The sequence below is a fragment of the Talpa occidentalis genome, unplaced genomic scaffold (genome assembly GCF_014898055.3).
Source record: "Talpa occidentalis isolate TD23 unplaced genomic scaffold, MPIMG_talOcc4v2.1 talOcc4.8, whole genome shotgun sequence".
Lineage (NCBI taxonomy): Eukaryota > Metazoa > Chordata > Mammalia > Eulipotyphla > Talpidae > Talpa > Talpa occidentalis.
This window is the reverse complement of record NW_023605194.1, coordinates 97,432,955-97,453,350: the sequence shown is the minus strand read 5'-3', so window position 1 is coordinate 97,453,350 and position 20,396 is coordinate 97,432,955. Positions and strand designations below refer to the sequence as shown.

At 42.2% G+C, this 20,396-nt stretch overlaps 2 protein-coding genes across 2 annotated transcripts in view; one reads left to right on the top strand and one right to left on the bottom strand.

The window, feature by feature from the left end:
• The window catches only part of EBF2 (EBF transcription factor 2), a 183,604-nt gene that overhangs the window by 14,833 nt on the left and 148,375 nt on the right, over positions 1–20,396 (top strand).
• LOC119233975 (acyl-coenzyme A thioesterase 13-like) lies at positions 7,851–8,478 on the bottom strand. The gene has a single exon (XM_037496704.2). The coding sequence runs from the start codon at positions 8,365–8,367 to the stop codon at positions 7,945–7,947; it is 423 nt and encodes a 140-aa protein (XP_037352601.1). The 5' UTR covers positions 8,368–8,478; the 3' UTR covers positions 7,851–7,944.

The window sequence follows — 20,396 nt, the reverse complement described above, 5'->3', positions numbered from 1 at the left end:
AGATGTCAAAATCCCCCACGAGCACCAAACGGGTACAAAGTAGTCTATTTTGGATTTCCTCTGAGTAAATATAGAACTCTCTTCTTTGCCCTTGTTCCTCTAATGCCAACTAATTATCTCCTCCCCCGCCTCACTCGATCTAACCAGATGCAGTTAATTTACACCGTCTCTCTTGGAGTTTTCTCACACAACAGGCACGTTCCACTCTGGCTCTGCAGCAGCCTGTGTATTCCCTCAGAACGAGGCACCTTGAATGGAGGAGGGGAAAGGGATGCGCAAGGGTGGCTCCCCAACTTCTCAATGCCATGCACCCCTTTTATTTTTTTCTTGGTGAATTCAGGATTTTGCAAGATTTTGCCTGCCAAACTGTAACTAATATGTGATAATTCATCTGTAATTCTATTTTTATTAACCAAAAGACATAACAGAACGGGAAGGCAATCTTATCCCAGAAGTGCCCTTGATCTCATCAATGGCCGGAATTTTTGATTCCAATGAGACGACCAGTGTTACCACACTGACTTAATAAACTTCCAGCTCAAACATGAAACAACTTGACTTTTCATTTAGCCCATGTGACCACATCCTGGGCAGATATTCTGTTTCCAATAGGCTGCTTGAAATATGAAAAATAGCTTTTACTGCCTTATGGGCCTTTAAGTGAAAACTATTGGTTTTTACAAAGGGGCATCCCCCATCAGGACTTCTCTTTTTCCTAAATCTTAGCCCCAGACTGGGACTTTTTCCCCTGCTAATTACTCCCTGTCATGATCTCTGTAGATACAAAGTTAGTTTTGATTTTCAGTTGTTTTTGTGAATTTTTGGCCAGCAACACACCCCTCTCCAAAAAGCCAGGCCAGCACATAGCCCAGCAAGACAGCTGCTGAATCATGGGCTTCCAAAAGATCCTTCCTTCTGCGTGCAGATGTGTGTAGAGTGGGAGTAGGTTTATTAATTTTTAGTGCAAAATTCCAAAGTCCCTATCTGAAAAAACAAAAACAAAAGAACAGAATAAGATAGAACAGCAATAAAAGCATAATCCTTGTTGTGGTCTTCAGCCTAAATCTTGTCTATTAAGACTTGTTTGTGGAAATAAAAAGGCCCAAACTGATTTATATTTTGTGGTTTCAGAGGGAAGCTCTAATTCAACCTTGCTTTTCAGAGGCTGTGCTCTTTTAAGACTCCCTTCTTTATTTGAAAGCTTCTCTGAATAGCTACTGAATCTCTGGGTCTCAGGATAATCTGGTGGTCTTTGGGAAGATGTGGGAGAATAAAGAGACTCCTTACTGCTCCTGTTCTTGTGACCCCTTAAAAAGTCAGATGAATGGACAGGGCACAATTTCTTTTTGAATGTTTATAGGCAGCTTCTGACCCAGTGCACACAGGTAGAATATTTTCTACTAAAGAGGCAGGTCCAAACTATTTCTCACATGCTAAATAGCCCAGTCTTTTGTCCAGCGACACCTCTGCTAGGTATTTACTCAAAACATGTAAGCAGTAATAGAAAAAGATTTCTGTACTCCTGTGTTCACAGTAGCACTAGTAACAATCGCCAAGTCATGGAACCTAAGTGCCCAATGACAGAGGCTGGATGAAGAAACAGTGGCTACATTCTCAATGGAATACTACTAGCTATTTAAAAAGATGAGCTAGTGCCTTTTGGGACAGACTGAATGGACTTTGAATTGATTGTTCTAAGTGAAATAAGTCAAAAAGTGAAAGGCAGATATTAGGTGGTTTCACTTATCGTGGACTATAAATAACCAAAACAGACATATTCTGGCAAAACACAGCAATTACATGTCTTGGGACTTCGGTCTTCTCATTTCTGAGCTCTATTCCCAGAAGAACCATTTTACATGTTGATATGCTTTTGTTTATTTTCTTTTTTAAGAAGCCAAACAAATAACAGAGTGACCCTCATTTAAAAGGTTTACTCAAAAATAACTGATGGCTAGTTGTCCATGAGGGGTTTTCCTGGTATTATCCTCCCTTTTGCTTAAAAAAAAATTTTTTTAAACCGTGGCAAGATACACACAGCATAAAAGCTATCATCTTTATAATTTTTAAGCATATAAGCTTGTTCATTTTGTTGAACAAGTTCATCATCAGCCATCTACAGAGCTCTTCTCATTTTGCAAAACTGGAACTCTGTCCTCATTAAATAGCAACTCCTGTTCCACCCCACCCCCATCCCCAGACCCTGGCAATCACCATTCTATTTTCTGTTTCTGTGAGTTTAGTGACTCTAGGTGCCTTATATAATATTGCACTTGTACTTTTATGTCTGATTTACTTTATTTAGCATAAGATCCTGAAGTGCCTCTAGGTTGCATGTGTTAGTATTTTCTTCCTTTTTTAAGTTGAATAATATCCCACAAATACCATACTTATTTACTGCTATTTGTCAAGGGATACTTGGGTTGCTTTGATCTTTTGGCTATTGTGAGTAGTGCTGCTACCAACATGGCATAGAAAGATTTCTTCACGTCTTTGCTTTCAGTTCTCTTGTGTCTATACCCAGAAGTGGAGTTGCTGGATGATATAGTAGTTTGAGGAACTGTCATACCACATTCACCGTGGCTGCACCATTTTACATACCCAGCAGCAGTGCACAAAGATTCCGATTTCTCTACATCTGCACCAACACACTTGCTATTTCTTCTTTTTTGGAAAGTTGCCATTCTAATGGGTATGGCTCAATTTTTTTTTTTAAATGGAGTTTCCCCTTCTGCCATCTTGCTGGCATCTTCTTTGCCGGCTGCTTTCGCCTTTGGCCCAGGCTTCTTGTTTGGCTTCCACTGCCATCTGATGTCTCCTATTCTTGCTTCTCTCTACCTCACTGACTACCTCGTTCCATTGGAGCATGTGCTTGGATCCGCTTTCCTTCTCACGGTATTTGCTATTCCTCTCTCAGATGTATCACTTAACTCCAGGAAAGTGTCATCTGTGTGATGGGAACTTTCACAGAATAACTGTGGGGAGTAAAGTTGTTACTCACCTTCCACATGTGCCAGAAGGTATTGCATTAATCCTGAATGATGGGGTTTTTCTTTTTGTGAATTCATCCAACAAATTCCGTACTAATCTATCTTGATTTGTGGTGTAGAGTCTGCTTTTAACCTCACTGGTCCTTTTGACATAGAAGAGGTATTTGGATAACAGTTGGAGTTGGGCTTTTCATTCCATTTATATCCACAAAATCTAGCAGATTCCTACAATCCTAGGCCACTCAGAACAGCTTTCAGGATATTCCGCAGAAATGGATAAACCAGATATGTCAGTAATGACACATCTTGAACGAACAATTCTGGCTCTGAGAAGGATGGATAAGACCAACATTCAACACTTCTCTAGCATTTAGTTGGCACTTATTGTGTGCTGGGCATTGTGCTAGCAATTTTTGTTAATTAAATCAGCTTAATTAATCTTCAGTGGTTGAGAAAAGTCTCAATTTTATGGAGGAAAACATTAGTTTTAAGGAATCAGATAACTTGGCCAAGGTCACAGCCTGCTTCAGTAGTACAATTGGAGTGCCTCTGTGGGTGAGAGTTACAGAAAAAAGATTTGGCATAGAGGAAGGGGAAGAACTCCAGAATTTGGATTTATTAAAGAATGTGAAGACCTGGTGAGCATAGCCTGGAAGAACTGATAGGAATCTTAGGGAGGGGACCTGTTCTGTGTGAAGTGGTGGACATTGTTGGCTCCTGAAGTGCCATTTATCTGCAAGTACACAAGTCACATTCAGCTGTGGCAGATTTGGTAGAATATCAATCCCTAGTGTGACTAAGAGGCAGCACAGTGTGGCAGAAATGGCCCTGATATAGAGTCAGGATACTCACTTCTGGGTATCCAGATAATTCCCTAGCTAGATGTCTAATGTTAGAGATCATGCCACTCAGACCTAGTTTCCTTATCTGCAATATAAAGTATCTTGGGTTAGTGACGACCTTTAAAAGCTCTAAATTCTCTGATTCTAACTGAGGGCCCAGGTTTGGGTGTCAGGCATGCTAATGCATCTTCCTTGCTCATTAATAATTTATAGGAGCTATTAATATGTGCCTTCTCTGTTCAGACTCCCCATCACCAGTGTAGGGGAGCCCAGTGCTATGAAGAGCCTACAAAAGTCTGGCCCCAGGCTATTTTTTTTTTTTTAGTGAAAATTCCATTCCCTTAGGAAGGGTTGAGATTTTCTCACTAAAATAACCCAAAGAAACAGATCATCTACCTAAAGTGAATGCATCATTCTTTTATGTCTTCTGGTAAAACCTTTGCTAGTTTCTTGGCCATTTTTAAGGAGACAAGTAAGAAAAGGAACTCTGCTACTTGCTGTTGCAGATAAAAATGTCTCTTTGCATTGAAACACTTCTCTGGGTGATAGTCTGAGCCAAGAAGTAAAAAAGGAAAATTTCTCTTGAAAAAATCACTCTGCTCCTGATGATGAAAAAAGTGGTACTGAAAAGTGATGGTGTTCATTTCTGTAGTTGGGTTAGTTTGTAAGAATTATACATATTCTGCTTGACTGACCAATCTTTCTGGACCGGCAGAGCTTTAGGATTTGACATAAACTGGCTTAGTCATCTCATCATTGGTTCAATCCATCATCCATTCATATAGTAATTTTTTCTGTTGTTCAGTTATTAAGCAAATATTTGTGAACTCCTGGCATCAAGAGACCACCAGGGAATAGTAGGCATAGTTCTTATGCTCATGGATCTGACAGCTTAAGTAATCACACAAAGAAATATATATTTACAAACTGAAAAGTGCTCTGAAGACTAAATAAGAGATGTTAGATAGGGCCCAGCTTTCTAGTCTCTTTATTCCTTTCTTCATCATTGAAAATAGAATCAAAATGGTTGTTTCATCAAATACACCTTAAATACTTCCTCCTCTCTTCTTTTGCACACAAAATTTCTCTGCCACCTTCAAACTCACCCCAAACACCCTCCCAATTTAAATCTTATCCCTTTTTATTTATTTATTTATTTATTTATTTGTTTGTTCGTTTGTTTTGTTTATACATGCACTGGGTACAGTCAGAAGCGCGGGAGGGTGAGAGAATTCACCAGAACCAGAGCGGGGAGCAGAGCAGGCAGAAGGACCGAAGTACACTGCTGAGGGGGGCAGCGGGCGGCAGGAGAGGTCTGCGCGCCATGTGGGACCCTCCTCCGGTGGCCGGGGAGCAGCCGGGAATTGAACCGGCGCTGCAGAGGCTGCGGGCAGCTTCGCAACCCAGCGCTCAACCGCTGCGCCACCGGGGAGGCCCATCTTATCCCTTTTTTAAGACCTAGTTCAGAGTCTACCTCCTCCAACATACCAATTCTTGTAGCCAAAGTCTTGTCATTTGCCACTGGTCACCTATGCTTGCTCTTGTTAGCGTGAGCGAGTGGTATTTTTACCTAGTTGGGCTTGCCATAACTTTCCAGCTATTCTTGGTTGTCAGACACCATATGTCACTTAAGTCTTATCTCTAATATTTATTAGTATGTGATGGTATTAATAATACTACCTCTCCCACTGAGATGTATCAAATATACTTATGTTTATAAGTTGTCCGTGGAGTACGTGACAGAATATATGCTTTATAAAAAGTTGCAGCAATTTTTTTCCCAGTTTCTCCCACAGTGTCTGTTCAGTGGCTTAGGTACTACAGATACTCAGCAGTAAATATTAGTTGACAGATTAATCCCTGAATGCCAGCTGTCATAGAATTTGGATGATTGAGTCCTTTGCCACGACATATAACACTTTTCCTGTAAGTACATGTACTTGACAACTGCTTAGCAATCTTATCCTCCAGTGGCAGATACATACAAAACAGTGCCAAGAGCAGATATGTAGCGTTGCAAGGCATTCAGTAAATATTATATCATAGACTTTGCAAGGTGTCTTTAGGGATAGTAAGATTGAATAGACACAAGGCTTCCCCATCAGGAGCTTATAGTTTAGATGAAAACACCATGGGGCAGAGAAGTAATTGGGACACACCATAGAATGTAAAAAGTGTCATAAAGGAGGCAGAGATAAAAATTATAGATGACCTGAAGTAGAGGAATGATTTTCAGGTAGGCAGGACGCATGCAGTTGAAGCTGAAGGGATTAGGAGGAGAGTGTATAGGAAAAGGCAAATGGAAAGGAGCAAACTTCTTGTATTTACTCACAGTTTTAGACCAGCATGGATATGTGTGAAAGGGGACAGGAAGAGCAGTTAGAAAGATTATTTGGGTTCAGATTTTGCAAAATTTTCTAAACCTGTACAAAAATATTTAACATTATTTTGTTGGCAATGGGAAGACATCAAAGGAGTTTGTTTTTTTTTTTTAAAAGATTTATTTATACAAGCACTGGGTACAGTCAGAAGTGCAGGAGGGTGAGAGAATTCCCCAGAGCCAGAGCGGGGAGCAGAACAGGCAGACTGACAAAGTACACTGCTGAGGGAAGCAGCGGGAGCAGCAGGAGAGATCTGTGCGCCATGTAGGACCCTCGCCGGCGGCCAGGGATCAAACTGGCACTGCAGAGGCTGCAGGCAGCTTCGCAGCCCAGTGCTCAACCGCTGCGCCACCAGGGAGGCACCATCAAAGGAGTTTGAGTAGTAAAATGTATGGTTGAGTTGATAGTTCAGAGTGAGAATGCTGAGAAAGAATTGGAAAATGGAGAATGGAGAGAGCGGGCCCTATAGGAAAATGTGACTTTTCTTTATGAAGACTTTCCTCTTTGTGTCTCTGGGAATTTATTAGTTTACTTGCCAAAATTTAGACATTATTTCTATCACCTTATACTAGCAGGAATTGGGAAGATGGGCAGAGACTTCAAGTTATGTTACTTTCATAATAGCATCTTCATTTCTGACTTCATTTCTTTCAACTTCTTCTGGGCGTGCACCCTCCCACCGCCAGCAGAGGCCGAGGGTCAAACATTCCCTGTCACATACCCATCACCGGTGGGGAAGGCCCCTTTTCTCACCTCTCCACACCCTGCACTCTACCCCCAGTCCACCCACCACTCCAAAGCTTTTGCTGATGTTGCCACTTGTCCCCATGAGTACCCATCCTTTGTTCACTGGAAAGCTCAGATCCTTTGCAAAGAACTGCTGTTGTACCATCTGGCAATCTGTGAATTTTTTAGTAGCCTGGATGTTTGTGAGAAAACAGAAACTCTGAGGCCAGAATCCAAGTCTTTTACGAATAATTCTTTAGAAAGGGGAGAAATCAAAACTAGTTCAGCTTTACTTGGATTTTCTCATTCTTAGTGCTTACATAGGTCCCCTGAATCCTAATGAAATCAGGTCTCCCTGATTTCCTAATGAAATCAGAGGGTCAACTGGATATATGGGGTTATTCAGAATAGAAAATGGTATGCTATGCTAAACTTATAGCTTCTTCCTTATGAAACTGTGATACAATTAAATAGCAGAATTACCAGGAAGTGAATGAGGCAAAAAGAGTAGAACAGTATTCTGTGCTGCAAATAAGAAGTGATAGGCTTCTAGGAAAGGTATGTCTTTACAAAGTTGTCTAGCTGGCTTTTTGGGGAACAAAGATGGGGAGCTTGGAAAAGACTATAAGATTACATGGTTACTCAATGAGAATCTTATAGAACTTTCAGTTATTTTCTTTCTCTTACTCTTGAGCAAACAGTGCCAGATAAGCTCTTCTGGGCTTATTTTAGACCTAGTCAAGAAGTAAACAAACTACATGGTTGGGAAATAAGACACATAGCCTTAGATGATACGCCGATTTAGAGTTCTACCCATTAGGACTCAACTAGATTGTTTGTTGATTAAAATCTTGTAAGAATTGTTCTTTGCTCTACTCTGTTTTTTTTTTTTTTTTTTTTTTTTTTTTCTGGTTGTGCTAATTTATTTTGAAAACTACATTTGTTCACATCAAATTTACACCTGCTACTCATTGTTGGGTTTCTTTTGGTCATGCTGCTGTTCTCTCAGTTTCCAAGGTGTTTTGTGTGTCTGCCTTGTGCTACTAATTTTCCTGTGGTCTTGTTGGTCAGATCCACAGAGGCAAATGCAAGGGTTCTTCCTTGCTTCAGAACATGTGCTGTGATCACAACAACTTCTCCTATTTTAGCAGGTGCCATGTACGTTATGTTCATATCCACACTGATTCCAGGTGCTCCCCTTTCTGTGCATAGCAGAGCCATTGTTGATACGTCATCCACCAAGGTGGCTGTCAGGCCTCCATGGAGCGTGCCTAATTTGTTGGTATGTTCCTCTTCTACTTTCAATTCACAAATCACTTTCCCAGGATCAGCAGAGACGACAGTCATCTTTTCCAAAATTCTATCAAACCCTTGGAAGTGCTTCATGGCCTTCAACACCTCCATCAATTTCTGCGTAAGGGAGCCCATGGTGGATCACTCTCCGGCGTCTGGACCCTCCACAAGAATGAACGTAGCAGCAGCCCTGCAGCTTGCAAAAGAGCAAGGACACACAGGGCGGGGAGTACTTAAAGCTCTCAGGCCCCCCCACTACTCTGTTCTTTATATTGACCTAGAGTTGCATTTGGAGGGGGCATTTGATCAGAAAGGAAAGTGGTTGAGTGACAAGAGGTTTAAAGCATGTCAGGCAGCCTAGACCCAAGGCTACAAGGAGTCAGCATTTCATCAACTAGATTGGGAAATTAATTCAGTGATTGTCCTTCAGGAAGTTTTGTTTGAAACCCAAAGTTTCTAGTGAAGGCAAACTTTCCCAGCCCTCTGAAGACCACCTAGGAGCCAGAGATGATGAGAAACACTGCAGCTGCTTCCATATAGCAGGAGCTTTTGAGAAGGAAATAAAGGAGAAATTCCTAATCCTACTGATATGATGGCAGGAATGGAAGAATGTGCAGGCTTGGGAACCATTGGATTTAGGCCAGCATTTTGGGGTTAACACCTCCATATTTTAAGGCCTATAAGATGTTAGGACTTTAGAAAAAGAGAACTCACAAAATGGTGGTATGTTCAGGGTTATTGTACCATTCTACCTCCAAATGCTGTTATTCTCATCTAGCCCCCCAAGAAAGCTCCAAGGTAGGTATCTATGGAGACAAAGGATGAACCTTTTCTTTTTCATTCTTTTTCTTTTTCTTTTTTTTTTGTATTGGGTCCAGTTTGCACAAATGTGCAAGGCATTTTCCTGATTAATTTAAAACTAACCACATGACTCCTTTAGCTATTTCTGTGGGCTGTATAATGTGGGCTGTCATCCCAGATTTCAGATGAGAAAACCCAATTGATGAGCAACTAGCTCAGAGGCCATCTAGAAAGCAGGTCAAAGACTCAGTAGGGAGTAGAGACAAGAACTCTGGCTCCCACGATGAACTGAGGTGGTCTCTGCAAGGAGGGGGCGGGAACAGTGACAGTCCCTTGGTGTATGTAGTTTCTGAACTGCGAAACTTCTGACTAGACTGATGATTTGGAGGAGTCCTCACCCCCTAAGCACTGTGAATTTTACTTCACTATAATCACTAATTTCTCACGTGGCTGGTTTCTCCTCTGCAAAAGGTTTTTTCTTACATCAGAAGGAGTAAAGTTGTACATACTACATGTTTTAACGACTGTGGGTTGAGTACTTGAAGCGGCTATTAATCATGTACTATGATAATGACTGTAGTAAAATCTGACATTAGAACTGGGTCTGACTACTCCTCTGCCATTCATTTCACTTCCTCCCTCTCATTGAATCTGGAGTTGTCAGATTTAACAAACAAAAATTGAGAATGCCCAGGTAAGTCGAAATGTCAGGTAAACACGAATGCGTTTTTTAAAATTATATTTCATAGTTAAATCTGAAGTTCAGATAAGCAGTGACTGCCTTTTCAGTATAAAGCCTTTCCCAAACAATATTTGGGATATCCTTGTACTAGAAATGATTTGTTTGTCTGAAATTCAAAAGCGATCAGGCATCCTGAATTTTATCTGGCAACTCTGCCGAATCCAGTTTCTTTCTTTCTTAAAGATTTATTTATTTATGCATATAAGAACTGGGGCACAGGCCAGAGGTGTGGGGAGTGAGAGGACTTACCAGAGACAGAGTGGGGACCAGAACAGGCAGATTGACGGAAATACACTGCCGAGAGGAGCAGCGGGTGAGTCATGAGAGGTCTGCTGCGCCATGTGGGTTGCTCCCTGGCCAGGGATGGAACTCGTGCTGCAGTGGCTGCGGATAGCTTCATAGGTTGCATCTTAACCCCTTATGCCAGCAGGGAGGCCCCAAATCCAATTTCTTATCTGAAGAATCTGGAAGGACAGACTGAGGTCTGGGGAGGGAGAGCTATGATGTGCAAAGCTGCCCTGTGCCATCGCTGGCTCCACAGCCCATTAGCACATGCCTGGGCTCCTCCTTTTAGGTTTTTTTTTAATACCTCCATGTGGGCCTCTTCATCATCTGGTCCACGTGGAAATTGATTCACACTTTGGAGACTCATTTAGGAGGTTGAGAGGCGAGCAGGGAGCATTACTGGGAACCATCAGCATTTTCCCCATGTCTTTGCCAGTTTCTCCACCCAGACCCCACCTCCCCAGCGTTTGTTTCCTCTCTCTCTATTTTTTGTCACCTCTTAGTGCCTTGGTCTCATGCTCTGTCTAGACCTGGTTTTATGGACCTGTCGCCTCCCCTGGATTGCTTTGCTCAGTGTCCACTGTCCCTCTCCTGTTCAATTTCATCCCTCCTTCCCTGAAAGCCTTTGTTCAGCATTCCTGAAGTCTCTTTCTTCAAACATGTGGAATTGTTTAGGCTTGAGTGATAAATTGCACCGAGTTAAAGGTAAAGGGGAAGCTCCACTCTCCCTGCTTGGTCTTGGCTGACGTTTGAACAAGAGCCAGACTTAACTTCGATTTAACGCTAACAGCCCACTCGGTGCTTGCCCAAGTAAATACAGAGTGGCTAATGCATTTTATCATCCAGATGTTGAGTCGCAAGATGAAGGATAACCACCATTTAGACATATATCTGGGTAATTTAGTGAACTTAAAAAAAAATCCAACTTCGAAAATTTGATGTCACGTTTGAGTTGACCTGTGCAGATAAAGGAATGGCAGATTTAAAATCCCGCTCTGCTCCCCTCACTTCCTTTGTACCCCACTATTTGTCCCCATTACGCCCCGTTTCCTTTGTTCATTTTTCCTCCTGCCCATGGTTTTAGGGTCTCCCTTGCTTTCTTCTCCTTGCCCTGCATTTCTAGTGGGGTATCTAATCTTTTTTTTTTTTTAACATTTATTTATTTATACAAGCACTGGGGTACAGGCCAGAGGCGCAGGAGGGTGAGAGAATCCACCAGAGACAGAAAGGGGAGCAGAACAGGCAGAAGAACTGAAATACACTGCTGAAGGGAGCAGCGGGAGAGACAGGACTGAGGTCTATTGCGCCATGAGGGAATCTCCCTGGCCGGGTGGGAATCGAACCGGCACAGCGGAGGCTGTGGACAGCTTCACAGCACTGCACTTAACCCGCTGCGCCACCAGGGAGGCCTGGGTATCTAATCTTGACTCTAATACAGGCAGTCAGAACTATTTCTGTGAGCATCTTGTACCCTAATACCTTTCTTCTCAATCCTTTCTTTTTTTCATTCCCTGATGAAGAATGAAATGCTGGTTTCACTGTAGGTGTTCTGTTTATAACTCCGGGTTGGCGGTTTTCACTTTGAGTGGAGTCCATTGAGCTTGTAAATTGTACTGGATCAGTGAGCCCATAATGAGACCTCCAAACCCAAACAGTGGAAGTCTGTTGGGATTTTATTGTTCATAAAGCTTCTTCCCTGGGGAGGGATAGAGCCATTAGGTGTGCACTGTGTTTAATATTTGGTCATGACAGGAAGCAATAATTTTCTATTTTTACGGTGGCTTCTGCGTTTTTAAAACAATTGTCTAATTCCTATCACTGAGACAGGAAGCAAATTAACCAGACTGTGAGGTAAGCCTGTGCATGGTGAAGGCTGGGGTGCCTCTTGCTCAGCATCTCTCTCCACCCTGTGTGTCTGACTCTGCTACTCCCAATGCTCAGCACCTGCCTGGGCCTTTTGGAGTTCCCTGAGCCCTTCCTGCGGGGTAAAAGTGCTTCTTTCCTAAAGAGGAGGGGGTCTGCAGCCCTCCCCCACGCTTTGAAACATCCCCTATCTTGGATGACAGGGTAAAAATTGGGTCTTGCTAAAAACAGCTGCTTCTACTGTCCCTTGTCCCTGGTCGAGCTGGCGGTTTTGAGTGTGATAACCATTTTGAAGTTTTCCAACCTCATCTAGCACAAAGAAAGTCCCCAATCAGGGAGGCATGTCTCCTTGCTTCCTGGCAAGGGAGACATGTTGGCTTAGAAATTTTTTTTGACAGAGACGAGGTTTGGCGGTAAACCCAAGCACCTGGAGACTGTGACAGGAGGAAGAGTTCTTTGAGTTCGCACCATTTCTATCACTGGACGAGGCTGACCTGTGATGCTGGCATACTTGTTGGGAATTATCATGAGTATGGGCTCAGCTGCCGCCCACCCACATCTGCAAGGCCATGACTAGCAGATTCCCTCTTAGGTCATGGGGCCAACGGTCCGCTGCTCTCTGGAAGTTAGTCTCCTGTGATGACAGGATTTATAGTTCCATGGAACTGGGGTTCTGTGGAATAATTCTGAGGACAAGGGGGATGAGCAAGCAGAAAGCCAGTTTTTTGGATTCTTGATGCTTGTAGAATATCTTGGTCTCCTCAATATATGTCCCCCCCCAGTAGGAAACTAAAAATGAAGCTTCAGTGACATACTTCTTTGAGAAGTCCCAACCTACCATTTTTTAAGTTTTACAGAGCTTAGCGAGAACCAGCTGGGCAAAACTGTGTCAGAAAAAATGTCAGGCTGGACCTGACCCTCAAGGCAGTGGAACTAAGTCTCAGCTGTTAATCAGATGTGATGACCTTGAGAAATACTTCCTGCGAGCTACCTGGCATCTGAGGCCTGAACTTGTTGCACGTTAGAGTTCCAGGGAACACTAGGAAACCCCAGCTAATGGTGAAACCTGGAGAATAAATGGTAGGATCTGCTTTCTAAAGTAAAAATCACGTGTCCTCCCCTCTTAAACATTACGCCTGCAAAGGGGAGGCTAACTCCCCACCACACACACACCTTTTTTTTTTTCTCCTCGGACCCTAACGACAGTCCAGGGAATCTTGTAGATCTATCATAGCTTTGGGACTTGTTGACTAGATTTAAAATGGAAGAAAATTTCAGTTCAGGGTCAGGGAAAGCAGAGTCTGCTGTTACCCATGCAAGTTCATGGGCTGCTTCCATCTCTTCACACATGGGAGGTGCCGTTCATGACATAGTGTGTTCATTTTTTTCCTGTGGGTCCCCACTCCTTTGTTCTCTTTCTTGCCTCTTTGCTTTCATCTCACTCTTTTACTTTCTTCCTTTTCTTTTTTTCCTTTCCTCCCACTTTCTGTTTGTCTTTTTTTCTCTCTCTCATTCCTTCCACCGGCAGTCTGCCCTCGCTAAGTTATCGAGGACTTCTGCAGGAGCCAAGTGCCAGCGTGTTCGTCCCTAACTTAGTCTTAGCTGTTCTGTTGCTCTCAATGGCCCATTTGTTTGCTCCTGTGAAGGAGAAAAAAAAAAAAAAAAACTTTTCCAACCTACAGAGTTCCGTTGTCTCCCTTGGGATCCTTGTTTGAATCTTTGCTGTAAGATTTTTTTTTCTTCCCTATGAAGTACCAAAGAAATAATTGCCTTATCGTTAACAAACAGAACCTGGCTCTTATCACCCCATACCCCAGAGCCTTGGTGCAAAAGTTGGGCCGTGCCAAGTGCATGCATTAACCTGATACGCGAAACCCCTTTTCAAAGCTGGTCCTTAGAGGATGCTCATTGAGGGCGTTTTTGTCGAGAGGTGGCACAGTGAAAGCACTTCTTACAGCTCTGGGTGCCAAAAGAGATTGGCTGGCGTTTACACCCCTGTTACAACAAAAAAGAGTATTTTTTCTGGGAGGAACATTTTCAGATTGTTCTAATTGTCACTGGCAATGAGCAATACTTGGAACTTGAATCTTGCTGTGGCCTCACTGGAGTTTTAAAGCATCCCTTGGCACAAGAGACTTTGGTTCTGTGGGTGAGCAGTGGCCTGGAAAAGAGAATGGATCATGAAAAGCACCAGGCCCGGCTGCCCACTTCGCCCTGTGAAAGGATGTGACATGACCTGGACCTTCGCCTGCATGTCCGTGTGGATTCCGAGTTTGTTTTTGGAGCCACGGAGGCATCCCTGGAGAGCTCATTTGCATCCAGTAACAGCCTCTTAGCTTGGACCTGCTCATGCTCTATTTTATAAAAGGCAGCGATCTTCCTTTGGAGCCTGAGAGATTGTGGTATTTCTCTCCCTTAAATCGATGGCATCATTTTCAGAAAAGCTGAGCATGAGGCTGCTCGCTCTTTCTATCCCAATCCAGCATTGGAGCAATATAACTTCTGGTGTCTTTTGGATCTTTAGACAAGGCAGATGCACCAGGGACCTGGGGAAATGCTCACTTTGGGGTCAACTTGAATTGCCATCCTTTTAAAAAAGTTTTCCCTATCGTGTCTTCTTTGTTAAAATAAAATAAATAAATAAGAAACCCCACAGCAAAACACAAAAAAGATATACGATGTTGCATCGACATCAGATACTGACAGCAAGTCTCAAAAGATCCTCCGGGAAGCTTTTGTTTGGGGTGGGAGAAATCTTTCTCTTAACCGTTTCCCAGCATTCCTTCAAGACATCTGGTTCTCTCATTTTCTCTCAGACTTCTGTGCTTTTTTTTTTTTTAAAGTAACTCCACTACTGTCATTATTTTTATTATTTTTAACCATTTAACTAAATGTGCTGAATGGCGATCCCACATGACATCTTGTCTAAAACTCATTTGACCTTCAGAAGTGATGACCTTAACCAATTTTTACTGGCAAGTGTCTTGACTTTATTACTCAGGAGACAGTTTATTTTTGTTCCTTAAAGAGAAAGTGAACAAGAGAGAGTGAGCTTTTCTTAAGATCAAAGAAAAGGAGAGAGCCAGGAGGTTATACCCACCCATCTCCATGCTGAAGCAAAAATTTTCTCTTTCCCATCCTGTTTTATTATTATTCTCAGTGTCCTTATAAAAGCATAAATAAACAAGGTGAAATCTCACCCATGCCCCCTGTAGCCACATTTCCCTCTTAAAGCATTTGGGAGATCCACTGTTGTACTTTGAAATTGGGTTGCTGAGTTGGAGCATTGTCTAATGGAACTGCTGTATCATTTTCTTTTGCTTGATATAAGTAGAAGCCAAACTGATTCAATACAAAGGAAAAAAAAATAAAAGGAAGCAAACTGGGTTGATTGGCAATCTATTCTAATATTAATAGATATAGGTCTGCATTAGAAGAACTAACTTTGCTACTGTCTGTGGCTTGCTGCCCCTAATCTGTATCACCAAACCCAAATTATAAGTAGGCAAAATGATGTGCGATTGGCAGACACTGGGGAAAGAGGCCCCCGCGTGGAGTAAGCCCAGTAAATAAATTGCTATTCTATCCTGGGACAGGGTGGAGTGAGAAATATCGGTGGAACAGAGCAGGACTGTGCTGCCTCACCCTCTGTACCGGCTTAGACTCTGCCATCATAAATCTCAAAGACCTGCAAGCTATTGGGAGAAAAGAACATGTAAGCTACAGCATCCTCCCTGGAAATGGAGTAATTCCCCTTTAGGTTATTTGTGGTAGAATGTTGGAAAAAATATTAGAGACTTGACATAGAGCATTTCTTCTCGTGTAGGGGCTTATAAGGACTTAAGAAAAAGGCTTCTTTCGATGGTGGTGGAATAGTGTGTCATGGAGCTGGGAAGGGGCCATGTTGTTAGTGCCAAGGAACTGCCATCTCCTGTCACCCAGCATCCATCTAGAGCCACCACCCTCAGGGGCACTTCCCACATGAAGGACACGGCCTGCAGGCGTCATTGGGTCAGGCTTTGCCACATGCCAGAAATTTCAGTGATGGTTGGTTAAGAGCTTAACCAACGCACCAGAAGCTTGTGAAGAAGCATTCTTCATTGATATGCAGGATGAAGAGGGGATCTCTTTTATAAATGAAGTTTAAAGTTTGGATTTCTAGAGTATCAGTAAATGCCATTTGCAATAAGAACAATTAGCTTATGGCAACTGGAGCCTCCGTGCATTCTCCATGTCATGCCACCCCATCCCAATGCCATTGCTCTCCTAATGTCTCAACCTAATGAAGGCAAATAATGCTGTTGATTCAGTTAATGAATCACATGCTTGGCCAACCCACAAATGTGTAGTGAGCACCCACTAGCACTGAGCACTGAGGCCACACTGGGGGTGGGGGGTGGGTGGTGTGGGATATGAGAACTTCTGGTTCAGGTGGAAGAGCATGGCCTCGTGACTGGGGAGAGGTGAGCATTTATGCCTTCTTGATTCTACCAAGGCTTATCGCGGTAGCTAAGAACTCTTACAATGCATTGTATATCCCTAGGGCTCAAGCTAAGCAGTCCGTTCTAGAAGTCATGTTGCTATTGCAGCTAGATTGTTTTTTCTTCTGTGGTCACTATTATTTTCTTGGTCCTCCCATCACAAAACAGAGGTCACAGCACCATGACCTTTCCCTGGTGGAATGGACTGTTGAAGAAGTCACATGGCCAAGTTTGTATTGGGGGTCCACATTTGTTTCCTCCACTCTTTTAATCAGAATGCTCATTTAATTCTATCCCAGCACCTGTTCAGCAATTAACACCCTACGATTTGCATCTTACCCTGACATTTGCTATCTTTCCAATTAGTTTTTATATCAGTATAATTAGGTAGGGTTATTACAGTGCATCAAGCAGGGTCATGGTTATTCCCAAGCCTTTAAGCGCTTTCCCAGATTTGTTTAGGGAAGCCACTAAGGGCAAATGGTTGATTAGGATCACTGTTTTTCTTCTTCATTCAGATCAGGAGAAAACTGTTTCCCCATGTGGCTCATGAAAGATCAGGGAAATATGTCAACCTATAAGAATTAGTATTATGTAGTTCATGACTTTTGGGCGAATTTACAGAGGATTATAAATAAGGTCCATAAGGTGGATGTACTGAGGGCATTTTCTGCGTAGGGCTAAGACAGGAGCCTTACATCTCTCGCTTTGGTCCATGACAGGGACAAAGGGAAAGCGTTAAGGGAAATTGAAACCTTCAGTCCACTTTTTAGTGTGTGTGTGTGTGTGTGTGTATGTGGGAGGGGGCAGGGAACAGAGGGAAGGAATGGGAGAGGGAGAAGAGCAGGAGAGAGGAGAAGTAGAAAGGGGGAGATGTTTTCCCCTAATGGTGCCAAGGGGTAAAGAAAAGGCAATTTCAATGTTCAACCAGTATCTATACTTAAGCTTAAGCTTGGTTTTTTAAAATTTTTACCCACACTGGGATTACCTGATAAAACAAAAACCAAAAATCTCTGCCAATAAAAAAAAAAAAAGAAAAAATGCAGTAAAATCAGAAGATAGAGGCTTTGCTCAATCCCTCAGTGTATGCATCTATCTTTATACCCTGGATACTTGGAAAATTGCCTAGACATTCTCTGTAAGTGTTCCATGATATGGCTGGAGGCAATTGTTGCCTGTCATTAAATTGAAAGTTCAAAATAGGAATAATATTGGATAAGTTCACATTTAAAGTATGTCTCTTCAATAATCTATTATCATATTGTGTATTATTATATTTCAAAGGGTATATAATATTTCTTCATGTATGCTTGAGTCAAATTCATAGAGTTTTCTCTTAAATGTTTATGTACAGGTCATACATAAATGTTTAAGTTAAATTTCATTCAACCAATACTGAGGTCCTGAAATTTTGAGAGTTGATAAGAACTTGTGGAAACAAACAAGAACTTGGAAATCTTCTGCAAGAGTTTAGATTTTGGTGGGCCTGGAATTATTTATAATGGTCTCTGACTTCCCTGCTGAATTGGTAAGATGACATAGCAATATCTGGATGCTGCATCTGATACAGTTGTTGGAGAAATAATACCATGATTGATGGGGGATGTAATAATGCCAGATTCCTCTGGGAGAGAATTTTACACTGTCTGATTTCATATCGACAAGGTTTTCTTTTACCTGTGATACAAAATTGCATGGAGTCATCTTGTTGTGACTTGCCTTGATTTTTTAATAGTGAGTTAGAAATGTGATTTTTAGGTGGTGTGTGTCAGAAAACCAGGGAATCAGAATTGTCAAGACTGGAGCACATCTCTTTACAATTTGGTGGGGGGAGTGCCTGAAATGAAAAATCTCAAGGACTGAACTGGAATCCCTGAATGTTTCTGCTTGAAGAGGGAAAGGAGAGTAAGTAGGATGGGGGAGGGGAGGGACCACTGATTAGAACAGAAGAAAGCCATGTGACATCATAAATGTGGCTTCTACACCAGCATGATAATTCTTCCTCAAAATGTTGACACGCAGCAGACAGTCAGCAAATATTACTTAAAGGAATGACGGAACCTACTGTTAAGACAGCAGGGACCAAATGGTGCAAGTTCAGTGGGAAAAGAAGCAGAAATAAGTGTGGGGAAGCACAATCTGCTCTCTTGAGGAAAAATTGGGAGAAATACAGCTGTTTTACCATTGGTTGTGATTGAAGTGAAAAAAACAAATGGAGAAACCACCCTCACATCCACTTTTAAACTGGGACTTACATCTCAGTGTGAAGTTTTGGCTCAAAGATCCTTTGGGGCTTTGCTTATATGTCACTTCTGTGAAGTATCGCTTTCCTAGTCCAGACCCCAGCCCTGGCTGATATTTCTTATCACACTTTTCACCAATTAACATGCTGCATATTTTACTTCTGTACTTGCTGATTGTCCACCTTGCCTTCTGATTCCTGCAACTAAACTGGGTTTTAGGGCACAGGTTTTTGTCTGTTTATTGGTGTAGCCCCAACATCTAGAATAATGCCAAACACATAGTTAACAGTGAATGTTTGTTTAAGGAACGGGTGGTGGAAGATCTCATCGTGGAAGACCAAGTCTAATGTTTCCAGAGCAGGGTGGAGATGTGAGACGCTCTCGCTTACAGGCTGTACGAGCAAAGAGACAGGGATGTTTCCTTCTACCTGGTACCCCATTAGTTCAACCTGCTCGAAATCTGGCAAATGACACATACATGGAAAATAACTCAAAGGCAGAATGAATATATGTAAGTTGAGAATAAAAACTCTAATATAACCTTATTTGTCCATCTTGGAATGTCACACTTCATCTCTGTTTTTATAGATTTTATCTTGGAATGCAAACACATGCACAGAAATTAAAGGGCATGTTTGCTTGATGATACTCACTTCAGGAAGACAGCAGGAGTGAAGATGAGGGGGAGAAGGAAATCATCAGGAATCCCTAAGATGATTTTCAATTTGGGGTTAAGAAAAATTTCTCCATTGATTTCAAAGCCTTTTTTTATTATATTTTTTGTATTTTATTTTTTATTATATTTTTCTTTGTATAGTATTTCTAAAATCACTATTTTCATTTAAATGGATGTACATTTATCTAAGTATTCCCCCCCTTTTGAATCCTAATATTCTCTTTACTAGTCAGTATAATATGAACTTTATATGCACTTCTTTATATACATAGAGGGCAACCTTCCCTAGAAAATTCCTCTCGCACATCTTACCTGTGGCTTCCTATCTCCCCCCTTTACCTGTATACACACACCTTTTGACTGCAGGACTAAAATGAAATCTCATTTCTTTAACTAAAATCGATGACAATCAAGCTGTAGGAAAAAGATATGCTTGCAAAGAAGTGGGAGAAGTAGAAAAATAAACAGGGCATAATTTTTTCTTTTCTGTCTTGGAATGGGAGCATATGGGTTTGGCTTCCTAAGGTGATGAGATTTCTTTCCCTGCTTCAGTTTTTCTGGGGCTCTGGTTCTCTCAAGGCTCCCTTTGTGAAGTTAACCACAGTGAGGTGGGAAAAGGTTAGCTGCTTTGCAGGAGGAGCGCTGAGACAGGGCCTTTGCTGGGCATCAGTTTCTTATTGATATTAAGCCATTTGTGACTGTGCAAGCATCCCAGAAATTGACAACACATTGGTTTAAAAGAAAATCAAAAGAGATGTTATCCTCCAGTTAACATCAAGAATGCTGATGGGATGGAACCCCAGGGAACCCCAGGCAACATGTGTGGACTGGGTTCTGTAAAGATGTATTTTGGGTTCCTGGGCAGGGTCCTGGTGCCACTCCTAGGTACTTCTGCAGCCGCTGAGTCAACACCCTTGGGAAGGCATTGTTCAAGCTGATGTGGCTCTACCTTTGGCCTCACGTGTGGCTGAGTTTCTAGCTTTGGGCTGAGGAGTATCTGCTCATTAGCATTTCTTGATTGGTGAACTTTAGGAGTTGGGGTGGGGAGAAAGAGAGGTGATCTGAAGAGCTGT

Coding starts and splice junctions, on each gene's coding strand:
- LOC119233975 (XM_037496704.2), bottom strand. CDS start 8,367: ATGGGCTCCCTTACGCAGAAATTGATGGAGGTGTTGAAGGCCATGAAG.